The sequence below is a fragment of the Euprymna scolopes genome, chromosome 19 (genome assembly GCF_053919585.1).
Source record: "Euprymna scolopes isolate OS-2025 chromosome 19, ASM5391958v1, whole genome shotgun sequence".
Lineage (NCBI taxonomy): Eukaryota > Metazoa > Mollusca > Cephalopoda > Sepiida > Sepiolidae > Euprymna > Euprymna scolopes.
The window spans coordinates 49,731,405-49,749,223 of NC_136500.1; the positions used below are offsets into that span (position 1 = coordinate 49,731,405).

The 17,819-nt window shown below is 34.9% G+C and overlaps 1 protein-coding gene across 1 annotated transcript in view; it reads left to right on the top strand.

Moving 5' to 3' along the window:
- LOC145303569 (inter-alpha-trypsin inhibitor heavy chain H5-like) overlaps positions 1-17,819 on the top strand; it is a 219,734-nt gene that overhangs the window by 113,301 nt on the left and 88,614 nt on the right. Inside the window, exons 3-4 of the mRNA XM_080145082.1 lie at positions 8,901-8,996; positions 16,965-17,212. Coding sequence (XP_080001208.1) covers positions 8,901-8,996; positions 16,965-17,212 — 344 coding nt within the window. The remainder of the gene's footprint in view (positions 1-8,900; positions 8,997-16,964; positions 17,213-17,819) is intronic.

Consider the following 17,819-nt stretch of genomic DNA (forward strand, 5'->3'; position numbering starts at 1 on the left):
GGAAAAGGTTCGAAGTTAGTTAAGGAGGAGAATCAGAATCAGATTCAGATCAGAGACTCAGAGAAGCAGAGAAGATCAGACCGATTCTCAGTTAGAGTCAGGGCACCCTCTTGGAGGCGGGAAGCTTAGAAGGAACCGTGTAACAACTTTGAATTCCTGAAGTACAGAATCATTTCCGACCGGTCGAAGAATAAACTATCATCATGTTTTTTTATAACTGCCGTCTTTCTGTGTTCATCATTTCAACAAGAAAAGGTAATGTGTTTAATCATTCCAGTATGTATCAATGTATACCACTTCATCCTCTCATCAAAATATATGTCTTGTGAATATGAACTCTCTCCGTATAAATGTCTTCAACATGTACCTACTGTCACTCGGTCTCCTCTCTAAATGAACATTTAAAATATGTATGTTGTCAACTACAAGAAACATTTAATAATATATGTACAGACCGTCACGTAAATAATATGTACCCCCTCAAAAACGGATATCATAACAGGGTCAGTATGTTATATTAGCTATGGAATTAATGTATGAGCGTAACACTTCTAACTTGAAAATAGTTTTTGTGACATAACAGAAATATTTCTATGAAAGTATATTAAAATGAAAAAAGAATATAGATAGATTTCTATGAGTCGTTCTGTTTATAATTGCTTATTTTTGAAAGAAACTTACAGCCATTGAATTATAATTGGTTTGCCATACTTATAGGTAAATGTGCACTGAACAGATACCATAATACTTAAAGTTAAATTCAAATTTTGATATATCTTTTAATTAAAACGCGAAAAAAAACAAATGGGACGCTAAAAACGTACACAGTAAAACAATACGTTTTATTGTCGCGTGGACACAACTTAAGGCAAATGTGTATTTCAGCGACGTAGATTATTTGACAGACAAAAAAAATATAAAAATTATGTATTTTTATGTAAAACACATTATTAGACCCTAAGACTGAAATAAAACCCGAAAAAATTTAGTTTTTATTATTTTTTCAACATTTTTTATTAGACTAAATGTACGAAAACCGAGGCTGCCATCTTGTTTTGAAAATTTGGCCTTTCTAAAGCTTGCCAGATTGGCCTTTTTGACGCCAAATTTGGCCTTTTTAACGCTTTTGCATGTAACCATGATTTTGGCCGCTGTTTTTTTTTTCTTTCTTCTTTTTCTAAATGTGCACTTCAAGTGCGTTAATTATTAAGACATTGGTGGCCATTCTTTTTTTTTTCCAAATTATTATGTTTGGAGGGGGGGAGTATTTCATAGGACCATGATTTTTGGTGCCTCTGTTTTATTAAAAATACAAAAAAAAAACATAATAATATGGAAAAAAAAATGGTAAATATTACCTTACGCTACAACAGAACATCGACCACTCTAATTTAGGGGTATTCGAGGTCGCTGACAACGAATCTGATAATCAAACCGCCGTAAATTTACCGTTTGCATGGTATGAACCCCTAGACCTTGGGAGTATTTTGTACCATTTCACCGCCTTCGATAGTGTTTTTCTTACATGATATGTTCGCGTGCGAACGGGCGTAATGAAGTGTCTTATCACATCGCGTAGGAATCTTTCAAATAAGAAAGTTTAATAAAAAAAAAAAAAATGTGGTTCATTTTTTTTTTCGTCTTACGTAGTTTTTAATGCTTTTTTAATTGATCAAAAAATAAAGTTTTCACGAGTAGTTTGAAAAAACTTATCACCAAACACATTTTTATGTTTTTCGTTCTTTGCGGGGGTATTCCGTTAACAGGTACTTCTACAGTTTAATTAACAGTTTCTCCGTAAGTAACGCGCCAACATTTACCATTTTACAAAAATTTTTGTTTACATTGGAAAGAGGGTGGTGGGGGTTTACACTGTTGAGGGGCGGTGGTGGTGCTGGGGTGCGCGTAAGACAAAAAATAATAAACCACTTTTTTTTTTAAACTTTATTTGAAATGACCGCTTAAAGATTCCGGCATGCCAAGAAATTCATAAACAATAAACTTTTATCTGACCCACAGCATGAATTTAGTTAGACAAGCGAGTTCTACTGCAAATATCCTAACTGTAATATTTGCATGTATATACCAAGCACTGGATAAGGCAGAAGAAGCGAGGTCAGTAGCCCTAAACATGTCTAAAATATTTGACAGGGTTTGGCACGATATCCTTATGAAAATAAAATCCTATCGTATTGCTGGGCTTGTACTAAACATAACCAAATCATTTTTAGATAAGAGAAAAAATTCAGCAGTCCTTGATGGTCATACATCAAAACAACATGATATAAATGCGGGTGTGCCACAGGGGTCAATCCTTTATTATTCTTAATATTCATAAATAACTTCCCTGATAAATTTGTCTCTAAGATTGCGATATTTGCTAGTGACGCCATACTCTATAACAGACATGAGGATAAAACTAATGAACACAAATCTAAGGAGATTGCTAAAACTCTAGAGGAAACACCCCAGACTGTAGTGGCATGGGGCCGTAAATGGTTAGTAACATCCAACGCTACCAAGACTAACCTTATTTCCTTTAATAATTGCAAGAGACCTTGTCAACCACTGATTGTCATGGCTAATGATACACTGCCTGAAAGTACTTCCCTCAAACTCCTAGAGTTTACATTCACAGACAACATGAATTGGAACAAATCTATTGAGATAATTTGCAAGGTTGCTGTGAGAAATGTAGGCTCTCTCTCTCTCTCTCTCTCTCTCTCTCTCTCTCTCTCTCTCTCTCTCTCTCTCTCTCTCTGTCGTGCTGAAAGGCTACCCACACCTGAGTGTATCCTGTATCTCTACAAGATTACAGTTCACCCATGCATGAAGTGTTGTTGCCACATCTGAGCTGGTGCCTCTGCCACTAGTCTCTCGCTACTTAACAGAGTACAAAAAAGAGTCGCCAACCAAATAGGTCCTGAACTATCAACTAAACTCCAATTTCTGTTATATCGCCGAAACGTGGCATCCTTGTGCCTGTTCTACAAGATTTCAATGGCAAGTGTTCTGACGAACTAAAAACACTAGTTTCCTCTCGACGACAACTCCCCTCGACGGCTGTAGATATCCCTTAGATACCATCTACTCATATAACTTTTCCCTCAGACTGATGCACTTTGGAATTTTCTCCTGGCCCCTGCTTCCATGACTGTACTAACATGCAGAAATTCAAGTGTAATGTGAGCAGGCATCTCGCTGTCCAATTCCCTAAATAGTATCTCAGAAAATCTGGTCCCAAATAGCAGCCTCTCACGACTAAGTGACTCTGTGCCTTGTTTGGAATGAATTGACGATAAAAAAAAATTATAAAATAATTTCAGTGGAGCTTCCCAAAAGCGTATCTTTATACAACTATTAAGCTCACCTCGTACAGTTAAAACACATATGCGTGTGTGTGTGTGTGTGTGTGTGTGTGTGTGTGTGTGTGCGTGTGTGTGTGTGTGTGTGTGTGTGTGTGTGTGTGTGTGTGTGTGTGTGTGTGTGTGTATGCGGAGTGATCTTCTACAAATATATATATATAGTGTATCACAAAAGTGAGTACACCTTCACATTTCTGTGGATATTTAAATATATCTCTTCATGGGACAACACTGACAAAATGACAGATTTATGTGATACACTGTATGTATTATATATGGAACTTTTTTCCCGTCTGTCCGTCAGTCGCAGTTTTTAAACATAATAATTGCATTGCGGAATTTGTCTCATTTCGAAATTAACTAATTTTCGTAACAGGGAATATTGCATTAATGCTAAACCATGATTCATAGCATAAAATGGATTGCGTGGCCGGAAGTCGGAACAGAAACTTTATTCAATCTGAGCTCCTACAATTTGATCGATTTGGACTTTCTTATAAATACAGTCTAAAACATTATCTTCACAAAATAACTACAGCTTTGATGTTACGTCATAGATTTATGACCTACGTCATATTTCCAAACATGAATTCAAACATAAGCGTTAATAAACATCATGGTGCTTCTGCAGAATAGTACGATCTAAAAAAATGCATTTCAGGTGTAAAACCACTGTCACATACGTGTCATTTCTAAATTATAAAAAAAAATCCAAAAATTACGAAAAATGATCCAGCAGAAAAACAATTACGAAATAAAAATAAAATTTATCCAATAATAGAGGGTTTATTTATGTATTTATTTATTATTATTATTATTATTATTATTATTATTATTATTATTATTATTATTATTATTATTATATTAAATGTCAGACCGCTAGTATATATCATTTTATGTCAAAACTAGATCTAGCACATCTTCTACTCGATTGTTTTTCATAATTGTTAGCAGTCATACTAATTTCGACATGACATGTAAATACGTAATAGTGTTTTTACATGATCTGCATTTGTTTCATATCCCACTATACTGCAGAAGCAACAAAAAAATGAATGGTTAAACTTGATCAATAGAGTTGGCCATAATTTTAATAGTCCAAAACAATCAATTTCGCTTTAACTACGTGTTGACGTTAATAACAATGAATTGGAAAATTGGAAAAAATACGTCGATGGCATTGCCAAGGCTGCTGCTGCTAAAAAAGTGGGCTCTATCTACCGTGCTAGAAAGTTGCTTACGTTTGAAAGTATCCTGTACCTCTACAAGGCCACTAATCGCCCATGCATTGAGTATTGTTACCAGATTTGGTGCATCTGCCACTAGTTCCTCACTCCTGGACAAGATTCAGGAAAAAGTCGGTAAAAGGTCCCGCACTAGCAACCAAACTCCAATCCCTGTCCCATCGATGCAGTTTTGCATCACTGTGCCTATTTTACAAGTATTTTTATTAAAAGTGTTCCAACGAATACCAAGCCCTTGTGTCACCTTTACGTAAATATCGTCGACAAATTCGACAGGCAGCAATATCCCACCGTTTACACAGTAGAGATCCCTCGAACTGCTAGACTTTAGAATTCCTTCCCGGGTCCCTGTTTCCTTGACATGCAGAAGTTTAAGTGTAATTTGAACAGAAACTTTGCTGCTCAACGCCCCACATAGTATTCCTGCAACTTTGGTCCCAAATAGTAGCACTTACATTTAAGTGACACTGTGCCTTGTTTGGGGTGAAAAACCAGTAAATTACAAGATATAATCTATGCTATAATTTGAGTCCGTGGTGCCGATAATTCTAGTTTCATAAATAAGAATATGAGTCATAGCGGTGGGGGGGGGGAATACAGTCAGGCATAGCGTTATGTTTTAAAAATGCAAACGCCAACAAATCTCCAAACATTAAAAAATACAACTATGACAAAACCTCTTTTAAAAAACAAAATAACGGTTACCCAACACGTTATGTACAATGGGGTGAGTGAGATTCATACCTTCCCAATGATACTAAGTTACATTCACGGCTCACATGGTCTGCGTATTCCTTGCAATCCACGCTGGGATCCCACGCAGCTTAAGAGACGAAATGTGTATATTTTTAACGGCTTTATCCCATTGACTATTTTTTCGCACACCTAATACATTTGTTAGCAAGAGACCCTTAAACGTGGGAACAATTTACAAGCGATACATTGGCATGTCTGTGGTACTTAAGCGTAACTTTGGTTGCAAATGCAAAACGCAAATTCTAATTAAGCTCCCCTGTGGTTACCATGACAAAAAAAAGAAAGTAGACAGAACGTACGAAACTTCGTTAGAAAAAGTGTTTTTTGTTTTTTTGTTTGTTTGTTTTTTGTTTTTGTTTTTTTGACAAACGATAAACATAAATAAATAATATATTCAGTTAAATGTAGTAACGACAAAACTAAAATATCTCAGGGGTATTTTGATGGGTTTTTTCTTCCTTTGTTTGTTTATTACGGCCATGAAATAGAGCGAAATGGTAATCTATACTGTTTTTCTGACAATCTTGGTCGATAATTACATCTTTACATCTGGTCGTCCAAGCGAGAAGCAAATTCTATGAGAATCCAATTCTCGTCTCTTGGGAGTGAAACATATGCAAGTGTCGCAACGAAGATGAATTCATTACGGCGTTTCAGCTTGGTAATCATCGTAACAAAAACGAAATGCTACCAAACATTAACAAAACTCTTGCTACAAACAAAAACGCACAAGCGTCTAAAAACAACGACAACTCACAACAAGAAGGAAAGAGCAATCTATACTAGCAGTTTACCAAGTCCATGTGAAGTCATTATGCAAGTCATTTAAACATCAAATGCGTAATAAGAACATATGATTGGTTTAAAAATGGAATAGACAGAATATACATTAATAAGGCAGTACTTTTTAAAATGCCAACTCGTCCAGATACTCAAAATTCTTCTTTTTTTTCTTTTTTTTTTTTTTTACACTTTCTATACCCAGGTTCGAATCTCTCATAAGACTAGAGGATTCTCTTGTATCTGAATACGTATTTTATAATTTTTGAGAAATAATTATAGCATGATAACACAACAAAAAACATCACATGAATATTTTTTGAACTCGGTGGCCTTTTTAGATAATCTGCAAAAGAATTAGTTTTCCTTGACCCAAATAGAATTATTTCCGTGAAGAACATTTATAATGTTTTGACAATAAAAAAAAAACAATACGTAAGTAAACTTAAATGAACTTAAAACTTCATCCTAGTTACTTATTCTCTCATAATAATGTATTTTCCATGAATCTTCATATATATTGAACGAGTTTTGTCTCTTTTATTTAATTTTGATAGATATTGCTTATTAATTGACATACAAACACCGCACGAGGATCGGATATAAACTAGTCACTGTCAAAATTACGTTAGACTATTTTCACACTCAGAGTAGCACAATTATAAGTAGTTGTGTAGAAAATGTCAAAAAGGGTAGTTTTTAGCAGAAGGTTAGAATAGTGGAAAATTCTGTAATGGAAATGAAAGCCTAGAATTATGTCTACGTTGCAGAATATGATGTCATACAATAAAGTGCGTGACAGAGAAGCGAGAGCGATTCTGTGTTTATGTGTGGGATGTACAACAGTAAAATAACCACACTCCTTGTTTTTGTTTTATTTTTCTAGGTTTATCATCTATATGGCATAATCTGGTTCTTATACGATCACCAAATTTAAGCAACGTTGAGCCTAGTCAGTATCAGATGGGTGACCATTTGGAAATATCAGACGCTGTATGTAAGAAGACGTCGACACCTCCCCGTAAAAACTGATAAAAAAAACTAACGCTGTCATCTCTCCTGACGAGGATTTACAAGGATTTGTTTTCCCTTGGCCTTCGCTGAGCCAGCAGCTAACCACAAGGCAGTGTTGACCCCTCACCCTGAAGCCAGGAACCGGGGTATAGCAACGTACGGTATAGCTAATCTCTCACGTGTGAGAGATTAGGAGATGGTCGAGGACCAGTGACACAAGTCCACTCCGGAGCATGCAGTGGCCGAGCTACAAAGGTTCTACCTCTTCTAGAGCCTCCAATACCTCTGTTTGGATCTAGTGCCCTTTTAGTTTTACATACTTGTCGTTGGTCAGTGTCAAATCAGCATGTGGGTTGGTTTTCACACTATGGCATTTTTCTTCGTAATATGCCGTGGTTTGTATGGTAGCGAACCTTCCACTAATTTCAATTTCTTTTAATCTTTATTCCAGGTTGTTAGGGAAAGGTAATTAAAATCACTCTAGACAAGGCATTAAGTCACTTGATAGAAGGAGCTAACAAAGAAAAAGAATTATTGGTATTGTCATAGTCTGTCAGGTTTCATGTATTTACATAGTGTTTCTGTCTCCTTCATGGGAGACAGATCTAGTATTTCTCGTCTTTTTCTTCATCTTGACTATTTTCATACACTAAAACGTATTTTCATACACTTAAACTACAAGCTTAGTTAAGTATTCTGTTTTTGTTCACCAGTCAAATAGGATGCTGTACCTTTCAGCTTTCAATATTGCCGCAAATCGTTTTTGTGCCACTTGTGCACGAGTGTTTAAAACGTAATCGTTTTCGCAACTTAAGGTAAACTACTTTTCCAGTCAAATCTATTGCTGTTTTAGTCATTAAGACTTTTCACACAAATCATTATCCGCGATTCTTCACTGACAATAACCAGTGAGAGACTGAGGGACAACAAGTTTCTCCAGATTTATATACTCCCCACCTCTTTTCGATGACTGTTACAAATCATTTTGCGTTATTGCAACAGCCTTTGACACAGTTCTCACTGGCACCGACCGTTCGTCTTCTTCGGAATTTGAGTAGTGATAAGCCTCCAAGTTATAGTGCTCTCCATATCCTTCTAGTGGAGGTCTGGATTGTGTTCTTTCTCCTCTGTATGTTGTGCGTTATATCAGCCGAAACTGGAGTAACCATATCTCAGGGGGGGGTCAGTTATGGGTTTTCTGGTAGTTTCAGTTTCATTGGGTTCCTGCCGTGTTCTTTCAATAAGGTTTTTATTATTATTTCAATTTAGCTGTAGGTAGGTTAGCATTCGTTGGATATGCAGGTTAGTTTCTGCATTCAAGGATTTTCTTATGATTTCGGTTGCTTAAATTATTGCAAAGTGTTGTGTGGTTTTCGTCTTCCTTTTGATTTTAATTTCCCCTAATATTTTCCCAAACTTTTTGGATCTATTGCGAGAACTCCAACAATTATTGAAAATTAGTAGTAGTAGTAGTAGTAGTAGTAGTAGTAGTAGTAGTAGTTCATACGTGTTTCAAGTCAAATGTCAACAAATACTTGTCATAAAATGTTTTCCTAAATAATCAGACATTTTTTTAATTTCATTAATCATTTTCGATCCTAACGATCTGTCCATCTAGTTAGCCTGTGGCCTCCGAAGAATTTAACCTTGGTAAGCGGTGACTCATTTGTAAAAAATAAAAAAAAGAAAGAAAAGGTGTATTCATCATGTATAAAATCGGTTTTTATTCTTTTTTTTCCAGGAAAATGGACAAAATCCATATTGAAGGGCGAATCGTGAAACAGATTCATAAATTTTTAACCGACAAAACGAAAAAGACCATCACCGTTGGAAACAGGTATGATTTTTTTTTTGTATTTTTTTTAATTGCATTGTTCTTCACTTATTGTTCCTATTTACTTGCCTCCCCACGAGCGCAGAGTTAGACACAAGGTCGGTTTTTAATGTGGGAAAAGTCCAGCGCCCCAAAAAAGGCCACTCTTGATAGGAACAAAAATACGAATTGTCTCAGTCATGAAGGATTTCTCATCCACTGACCGAGGACAGGAAAGGTGAAGTGTAGCATCAGAACAGATACTACACTGTGATCTTGGCCAAAAGGTCAAGAAATGTTCTTCACTTATTGTTAATGAATTAATTTGCCTACTTGTTATTTAGAACATTATCTCTCCCCTCTACATCTCCGTTTCTCAGACAAAAGACGTTGTTAGTCTTTCTCTACTCTGTCATTGTTTCTGTAACGTTTTTAACACGTTTACACATGCGTTTAAGTGTAGACGCTTGGAACCCAACACATTTTAGCAGAGTACGTTGCAAGAAACAGAAAACAAGTAATAACTCTACTCACTTTTTTTTCTGTTGAAACAACGACATTTATTTCCGGGTACTTTCCCAGACAAAACGTGATCGTGATCCTCAGTCAGCGCATCCGTTCTTTTTTTTTATATCTTTTTCTTCCTCGTCATGACGTCACTTTGCACACGGCTCTGCATTTGCATATAGCCGTTATACGCATGTCCGCGCTCTGTTGCATTTCCCTGAAAAGCGCTCGACTAACCACCCACTTGTGGTTCTCTGCCACCATACAAACTTCACAGCACGAACTTGTCTCCTTCCAATGCTGTAAATAATTTCCCTTTCTTCATTTGTGTACGTAAAATAAAACAAAAAAAAAACGGAACTTCCATGAACAGAGTTTTTTTCCAAAAACTCCCAACTAGTTGGAAACGTTATGCAAGAGTTACAGACTACATCATGGTTGTTTTCAAGTCTAATGTTAACAAATATCTATCTAATTATCCTCGAAATTGTGCTCAATGCTTTCTATTCATTGCTCCATTATCCAACTGGCAGTCTCCTTAATCTTTAAACTCGAGTGTTTTTTACTTGTATAAGTGGTAACCCATTAATGAAAAGGAATATCAAACATGTGTGCAAAAAGACCAATTGTTGGGTAATTAATTTGCACATGGATGATTTTTATTACCTCATGCGATTGCAATGGTTAGAAATGAATGCAATTATTAACGTATCAAACATGTGTGCGTATTGTCATCATGTATGAGAGTGAGTTTTGGCCAATGAGAGTTGAAGACATTCGTTGCATGAAGAAAAATGTTGTGAGTATGATACGAGGGATTTGAAATGTAAGTAAAGACATGCTTAGATTTGATGGCCTCAGAGGAAGATTACATTTGGACAGTATAGAGAGATGTGTGCTGCAAGGGAAACTTCGTCACATTGAAAGAATGGGTGACAGTTTGTTGGGTTAGTAGATGTAGCATAGTAAGGATAGTAGGGTCAGTCAGCAAAGAAAGGGCAAAGGAAACATATGGAAAAAGTGATAAGGATGGATTTGAGAGAAAGGGTGATCAATAAAAACCTAATCAGAGAGATACATTCATTTGTAAGTCAATTTTCAAAAAGCAAGCCAACATATACCAGCGAATTTTAAACCGGTGATGACCATGATGATGATGATGATGATAACATACTTAATAATTGTAGCGACTCAACCATGCACAAGATATGAACTATTCCGAACTTTATAAATAGACTGAGAGGAATCGACTCTCGTAAAACCGTGTGTACTTTGTAGTGCCCTACATTGGCGTTAAGTACTACGACTGTTGTTATCTATATATTCTGTTTTATTCTTAATACAAATACTTTTTTCTAACGCATATCCGTGTTCGCATCTTCCTTACTGATCGCAATAATTAATTTGATTTTATCAAAATATATGGTTAATTTTGGGACATCATACATACATATATCTATATATATAAAAATATAATTCTTGGTTCGTTCCAAGTCGATAAAACCATATTTCTACATTACCAATTTAAATTAAATTTTCAGATAATCTATCTGTAAAGTCAAGGAATGTTTGCATGTTATTAAAATAATTTAACATTGCGAATTATAAAAAATATTAATTAAAATAAAAATATTTTTCGTAAGTCGTTTCTGCGAGACTGCCTGATTTTATTTCCGGTAACTTCCGCTGCAACGACTCTCGAATTACAAGTAAAAAAAGGTACTCATGCAGAGAGTGATCCGTGCTGAAATAACAACGTCATTATTTAAAAAGCCATTCTTAACATCGGGAGGGGAGGGCGTTTTGTACATATTTTGTACTTTAACCTTACAATTGAATAAAAAAAAACGTATCATAAAACTTAAATTAAACGTGGAAAATAGCGCGTATACTATCTGCATTAGCACAAAAAGTCCCCTATTTTTTAAATTTAAATACATTTATGTATTTTACCAATTTTTTAAATTTTAAATTCCTTTTTTTTTTTCTTAAGGCTTTTCGCTCATCAAACATTACGTTTTAATTGTTTAGTTTCTTTCCCGGCATTGTTTACATAAAAAAGTTTGTTTTAACTTTTTCTAAACTGTTTCATTTTTACGACATGCCTCAGCGTATTATAAACACCCTAACCTCCCCATGTTAAAAACGGCTTTCAAATTAAACGTTCTGAACATGGGAGGTTGGGGGTGTTTATTCCGAAAGCCGTTTTAACATGGGGAAATTAGGGTGTGTATAATATGCTGGGGCGAGTCGTAAAATTAATGAAGTTGCTATTTATTATTTATTGCAAAAATTGCTTGAAATTTATTTATTTGACAAAAAAAATACATTTTCTACAAACATTTAATAAGAAATACAAATAAACGGTAGGGTTTTTTTCTGTTGATGTTTCTACATTTAAAATGTTACTTTACTTTTCCTGGCATTGCCAGGCTGAACGCTGCGAAAATAATTACACAACACTTAAAATTTTATTCATTGTTGATTTATTCAAACAGTCCTTTGGAAAATAAATATTTAAAATAAAGTAGGGTACTTCTTGGGCGTTGATTTCCATGGCGACCAGCAGAATTAATGGTCGCTCCCATAGCCCCCTTAGTCAAGGCTAACGCATGCGCACGTAACATTTATCATTTATTTACTTACGTTGCCTTTCGCACTTTTAGAAGCATTATTTATTTATGTTGGCTTAACTCTTTTCATGAATAAAAAAGTAACTAAACCTGAATTTGTCACTTTTACAAACACTTATTTATTTACGTTGGCTTAACTCTTTTCATGAATATTGGAAAAAAAAAGTTTTACTCTTTATGAATATTAAAAGAAAAAAGTTACTAAACATCTATTAATAATTTCTCACTTTTACAAACATTTGTAACTCATGTATTTACTTACGTTGGCTTAACTCTTTTCATGAATATTAAAAAAAAATAACTAAACCATGTATTGATAATTTCTCACTTTTACAGACATTTTTAATTTACATGAGTAGATAATGTTTTTGGTAAATATTTACATTTAGGTCCACCTCCACATTTTTTTTAAATTGCGACTTTTATTGATAAATAAATCTACTTCTCTGCAACTTTTATTGATAAATAAATCTACTTCTCTGCAACGGGCACTGAACCCCTCCTTTTTTATTTTTTAATAGTATTTTCGGGTGGGTATGCTAACAAGAAATATCAGTAAAATTTTGCAAATATTTTTCACACACACACACACACCCAAAAAAAATGGTGTTTATTCCGGAAGCTGTTCTTAAGATGAGGAGGTTGGGGTTATTATAAGGTGCACCTAATCTAAACAAAAAAAAATACCCAGTTTTTTAAATGATTAAAATAATTTCTCACTTTTACGAATATTTTCACATGCGCACATAAGCAACTATTTTTTATTAACTTTTTTTATTTAAAAATTAGTAAATTTCAATGAATAGAATTATAAATCATTTATCATTAATATGTGTTTTTGGTTTTGTGTTGAATGAAACTTTTTTTTCATTACAACAATAATGAACCAATTTAAATCTTCCGGCATGCGTTTAAGGGCTACGAAATTATCAATAAATCGTTTAGTTATTAAGCCAACGTCAGTAAATAAAAAAATGTTACGTGCGCATGCATTAGCCTTGACTATGGGGTGGCTAAGGGAGCGACCATTAAATAATTATGCTGGTCGCCATGGAACTCAACGCCCAAGGAGTACCTAAAGTGGCACTTATGCACTTATGTTATCTTGTTATTTTTTTAAATAGTATTTTCACGCTAAATTCAAATTTTACAATATCTTTTTCTTTTATTAATTTGTTGGGTGAAAGTACAGATAACCCGGTCGGTTTCTAATGTGTGGAAGATCTAGCTCCCGAAAAAAAGGGTACTCTGGATAGTAACAAAAAATTAAAATGGCCTCGATCTCGAAAGATTTCTCTACTGAACGAGGAAAAAAACGGTGAAATGTAGTTCACCTTCTGTTCCCCCCCTCTCTTCCTCTCTTAATCTCTCTCTCTCTCTCTCTCTCTATCCATCTCTCCCTTTCTTTCTCTCAATGTTTCTCTCTATATCACCCTCTCCATCTCTCTTTGAGCCCCTTTCTCTCTTTAATTCCCTCTATCTCTCTCCTTTCCTCTGTCTCGCCCCTCTCTGTTTCTAACTCTCCCCCCTCTCTGTGTCTATCTATCAATCCTTTTATCTCTCTCTATCTCCTTGTCTTTTTCTATTTTCCTCTCACTTTCTTTTTTCTATCTATATATCTTCCTCTCTATCTGTCCATCTCTAATCCCTTATCCTATTTTAGTCTCCTAAATTAATTACAGTGAATAAGGCATTGTCAAAACATGGATAAATCATATTTTAGTCACCTAATTTACTGACTGTGAGAATAGAAGTTATTTGGAAATTACTGCTACCTTGAACAGCACCAGAAGTAACTGGTAAAACCTTTCTAATTAAATTGATTTTGGCAGCCATTCGGTAACAAAATGACATAACCTTAGCCCTTGCTGCATGAGGAATACCTGCGACCTTGCTGCCAAGTAGAAGAATTATTTATTCTACTTTGAAACATTCAATTTTTCAAAAATCTCATGTTCGACATCTCAAAAACATCCAATATGGGGAAAAATATTGTAGAAATGCAAACTTATTGTTTAGGATGAATGCACAATGATACGCAAGAAATCACTTGAGGCTCTTGGTCGATCCTTGCAAGATTTGCGTGGCAATGTCAGACCATTTGGAAATGCAGTAATATTGCTTGCAGGAGATTTCAGACAAATGTTACCTGTTATTCTTTAATCAAGACCAGCAGATGAAATAAATGCTTGACTCAAATACTCTACTTTTTTGTGCTATGTGAAGACATTAAACTTAACTCAAAATATGCATATCCAGTTGCAGACTGTTCGATCCGCACAGAAATTTTTGCATCACTTGTGGGAAATTGGGTACGAAAAAGTTCCAGCTGATCAGAGATAAAGGCAAAATTCTTTGACTTTTAACTTCTGTAATTTTATTACATCAAAAGAAGAGTTAGTTTAAAAGGTTTTTGCAGATATTCAAATTATAAGAATTCCACTTGATTGAGTGAACGAGCTATTCTTGTTTCAAAGACGTCCACGCTATTATTGAATGTAGTCAAATACAAATCCATCGACACTGTTGTGAAAGCAGGTAAAGTGGTTAATTATCCAACAGCTATATTTGCCAGGGATGCCACCGCATGTATTGCAACTGAATTTTGGCGTACTAACTATCATGTTGTGAAATATAAACCAATCCAAGCTTTGCAAAGGCACGTGGCGTGCACTAAAAAAATTAACAAACAATATCATAGAAACAACAATCTTAACAGGACTTTTTGCAGATGAATATATCTTCATTCCATGCATTCCTATGATTCCACCGGATACATCATTACACTTTAGGAAATTGCACTTTCCAATTTTATTGTCGTTTGCAATAACCATCAACAATTGTGTGGCTTACAGTTACCACTGACTGTTTTTTTCACATGGACAATTTATGTTACGTATTAAAGAGTCACCAAACCAGAAAATCTCTATATCGGCTAAGAAAATGGAACAACAAAAACTGTGTACCCATACGAAATCGAAAATTAAACCTATAAGGAACATGCTTTTTCATATTTTGGAACATATTCCATTGCGCCAATTTGAACCACAGCAACACGTGGCAAGGTCCAGCTAGTATATATATATATATATATAAATATATATATATATATATATATATATATATATATATATATATATATATATATATATATATATATATAAAATGAGCTGATAAAGCTATTAAAACGAGTGCTCCAGAATTTATTTTTGGACAGCCACCACCATTCTTGATACACTTTGCCAGGAATTCAATGGCACATCTCCGCTTCTGACGCACGTCTATGACAAGGGTTTGCTTTCTTAGAGTCTCAAACCGTCAATATCTGCAACAGAGAGATGAGACTTTCATGCCATGAATGCATAAATTCGGTCACAAATGCAATACAATTGGCATCCCCTCTGATCCATTTGGGCGGAATAAAAATAAAAGGCATTCATTTTCCAACATCCCTTGTAAATGCAATATTCAAATTAAAATGACCAAGAAATGATGGAAAACTAATACATAGAACACATTAGGTCAAAGTTTGCCGAAATTACACGTATGTTTTGTATACGAATGATAAGAAGATTATTTGATTTGTAGGTGAATATTTTGTTAATAAATAGTCCGTAAATTATGTTTAAGTTACAGATGTGACTATTACCACCACTCCAGTTCAGGTTTTACATGTGAATAATGGTAATTTACTGGTGACTCCATTCTGACATAATTTTCAGTTTAGCAGTCAATTAGTGTCAAGCAGTAGTAGATAAAAAGAAGATATTTAAAACTTCTTAATGATATATGATGCAGTCAACTCAGCCAGAGATTATGGTTTTATTATTTAATACATTAATTATGATTATTCAATGTTGTTCGTATGCATATATTCCTTCCAACAAGACATGCAGTTAAATCACTACACTCAATCGGGTAAAATATGCTAATCAAAAGCTAATCATACAATATTCTAATATTTCGCTGCGAGCGGTCGTCCAATGTGTTTTTCAGTCAATATAATTTCTAAAAATCATTTTTGTCACAGTCTCGATATATATACTTGGTAGTGAAATAAAACACACATCTGCATTATAAAATATTTTGTTTATCATCAATGAAAACCTTTTCGATTTCAGTATGACAGTTGTGACAACAATGAAGGCGCATGGCGGGGCGTATGTGCTTGGCAGTGAAGAAAAATGTGTCGCTTGTCTACCAGTTTTTGCTTCCTGTTGTCTGCTGCCTCTATTTTATTGACACAGATAATATCAAGACATTCCACGAAGCATTGTCTTGGAATGTCGGTCAGTTTCACTGACATAATCTCCAGGGATTCTACGTCCCTCATTTTGACTCCTTTGATGTCATTCCCAGCGCACTTTCCTTTGACATCATTCCCGGTGCACTTGCCAAATATCCAACATTACTATGACTAAAGAGACAGAATATTTGTGTTAGATAGTTAAGTTCAGCGGTAATTAATTCGCGACTATTTTTGTATCATTCGTTTTCGGCAATTGTTTTAACTGAAGGTAAACCGTTGTAGCAAAAGCTGGTTATGCTTTGTCAGGGTAAGGTATAGTCCTGTTCAGTTCTAAAAGCACATCTTCCCAGGCTGTACTTTCTCTCTTTGAGAAGGGCTTGATTTACGGTCAATCGCTTAAGGTGCCTATACAAGCGAATACCGATCGGACTGCTCGGTCTATTTTTGCAGAGCAAGAGCACACAACTATTCTGTTTTTCTTTTTTTGTTTTTATTTTTTTATCTCTCACCTTCCTAGACTTGTGCCATATTTTCCTGCTGTGGTGTGGGAAGAAAATAAATACCATCGTATTTATATGTTGTTTATTTTATTTTTTCTTTCAGACCTCGTGGCACAAGCCACTTCAAGATTATCATCCACGCTCCACCCGCCGCAGTTGTTACTTTCTCTCTTAGCTATCAGAACATGCTGCAGAGACGACATGGGTTCTACGAGCAAGTGCTGTACATCAAGCCAGGTCAGGTCGTTGAAGATCTCAAAATCGTGTCTAAGATCTTTGAGACTAGAAACATCACTGAAGTAAATATACCGCCATTGAAAGGGGAGCTAATCAACGATGAAAGGAAATTTCGTAAGTAAAGAAAAACAATAAGCAGCATTTGATATTTTTTACATTGAATATATTATTGGTAGAGCATTAAAAAAGGTACTGAGAACTACCGATCTTAAGAGTTTCAGTAATTAACAATAAGTTCATCAAATATACACGAAAAGGGGGGGGGTTTCATTTGAAGCATGTGCAAAAACAACATAACGGAAAAACACTTTCGTTTTTATGTGGTTTTACAAAATATACAAAAACGAGTGTACACTCTTCGCCAAAAAATAATGGGGAAGTGTTCGATAGTGTTCGTCTCATTATAGGAATATATTGAAGGTGCCGAGCGTGGTCTAACTTGTTTTCTCTGTTCTCTTAAGTACTTGAAATGGATTGGATTGTAGTGTTTTGCATTCACAAACATTTTTGTGGTGGGACGGATATATAGTCACGTAAATTATTAATGAAAGTAAAAAGATTTTGGTAACGCCGAGTAGAGACAGCAGTGTTTTCTATTATGAATGATTTCTTCATCAAACATCTTTAAATTAAGATATAAAGCTGGCGAGAGTGAGGTTGGCAATCACACTGTAGTCGCCCTTTTACATAGTATATCATAATTCATATATACATTTGTATG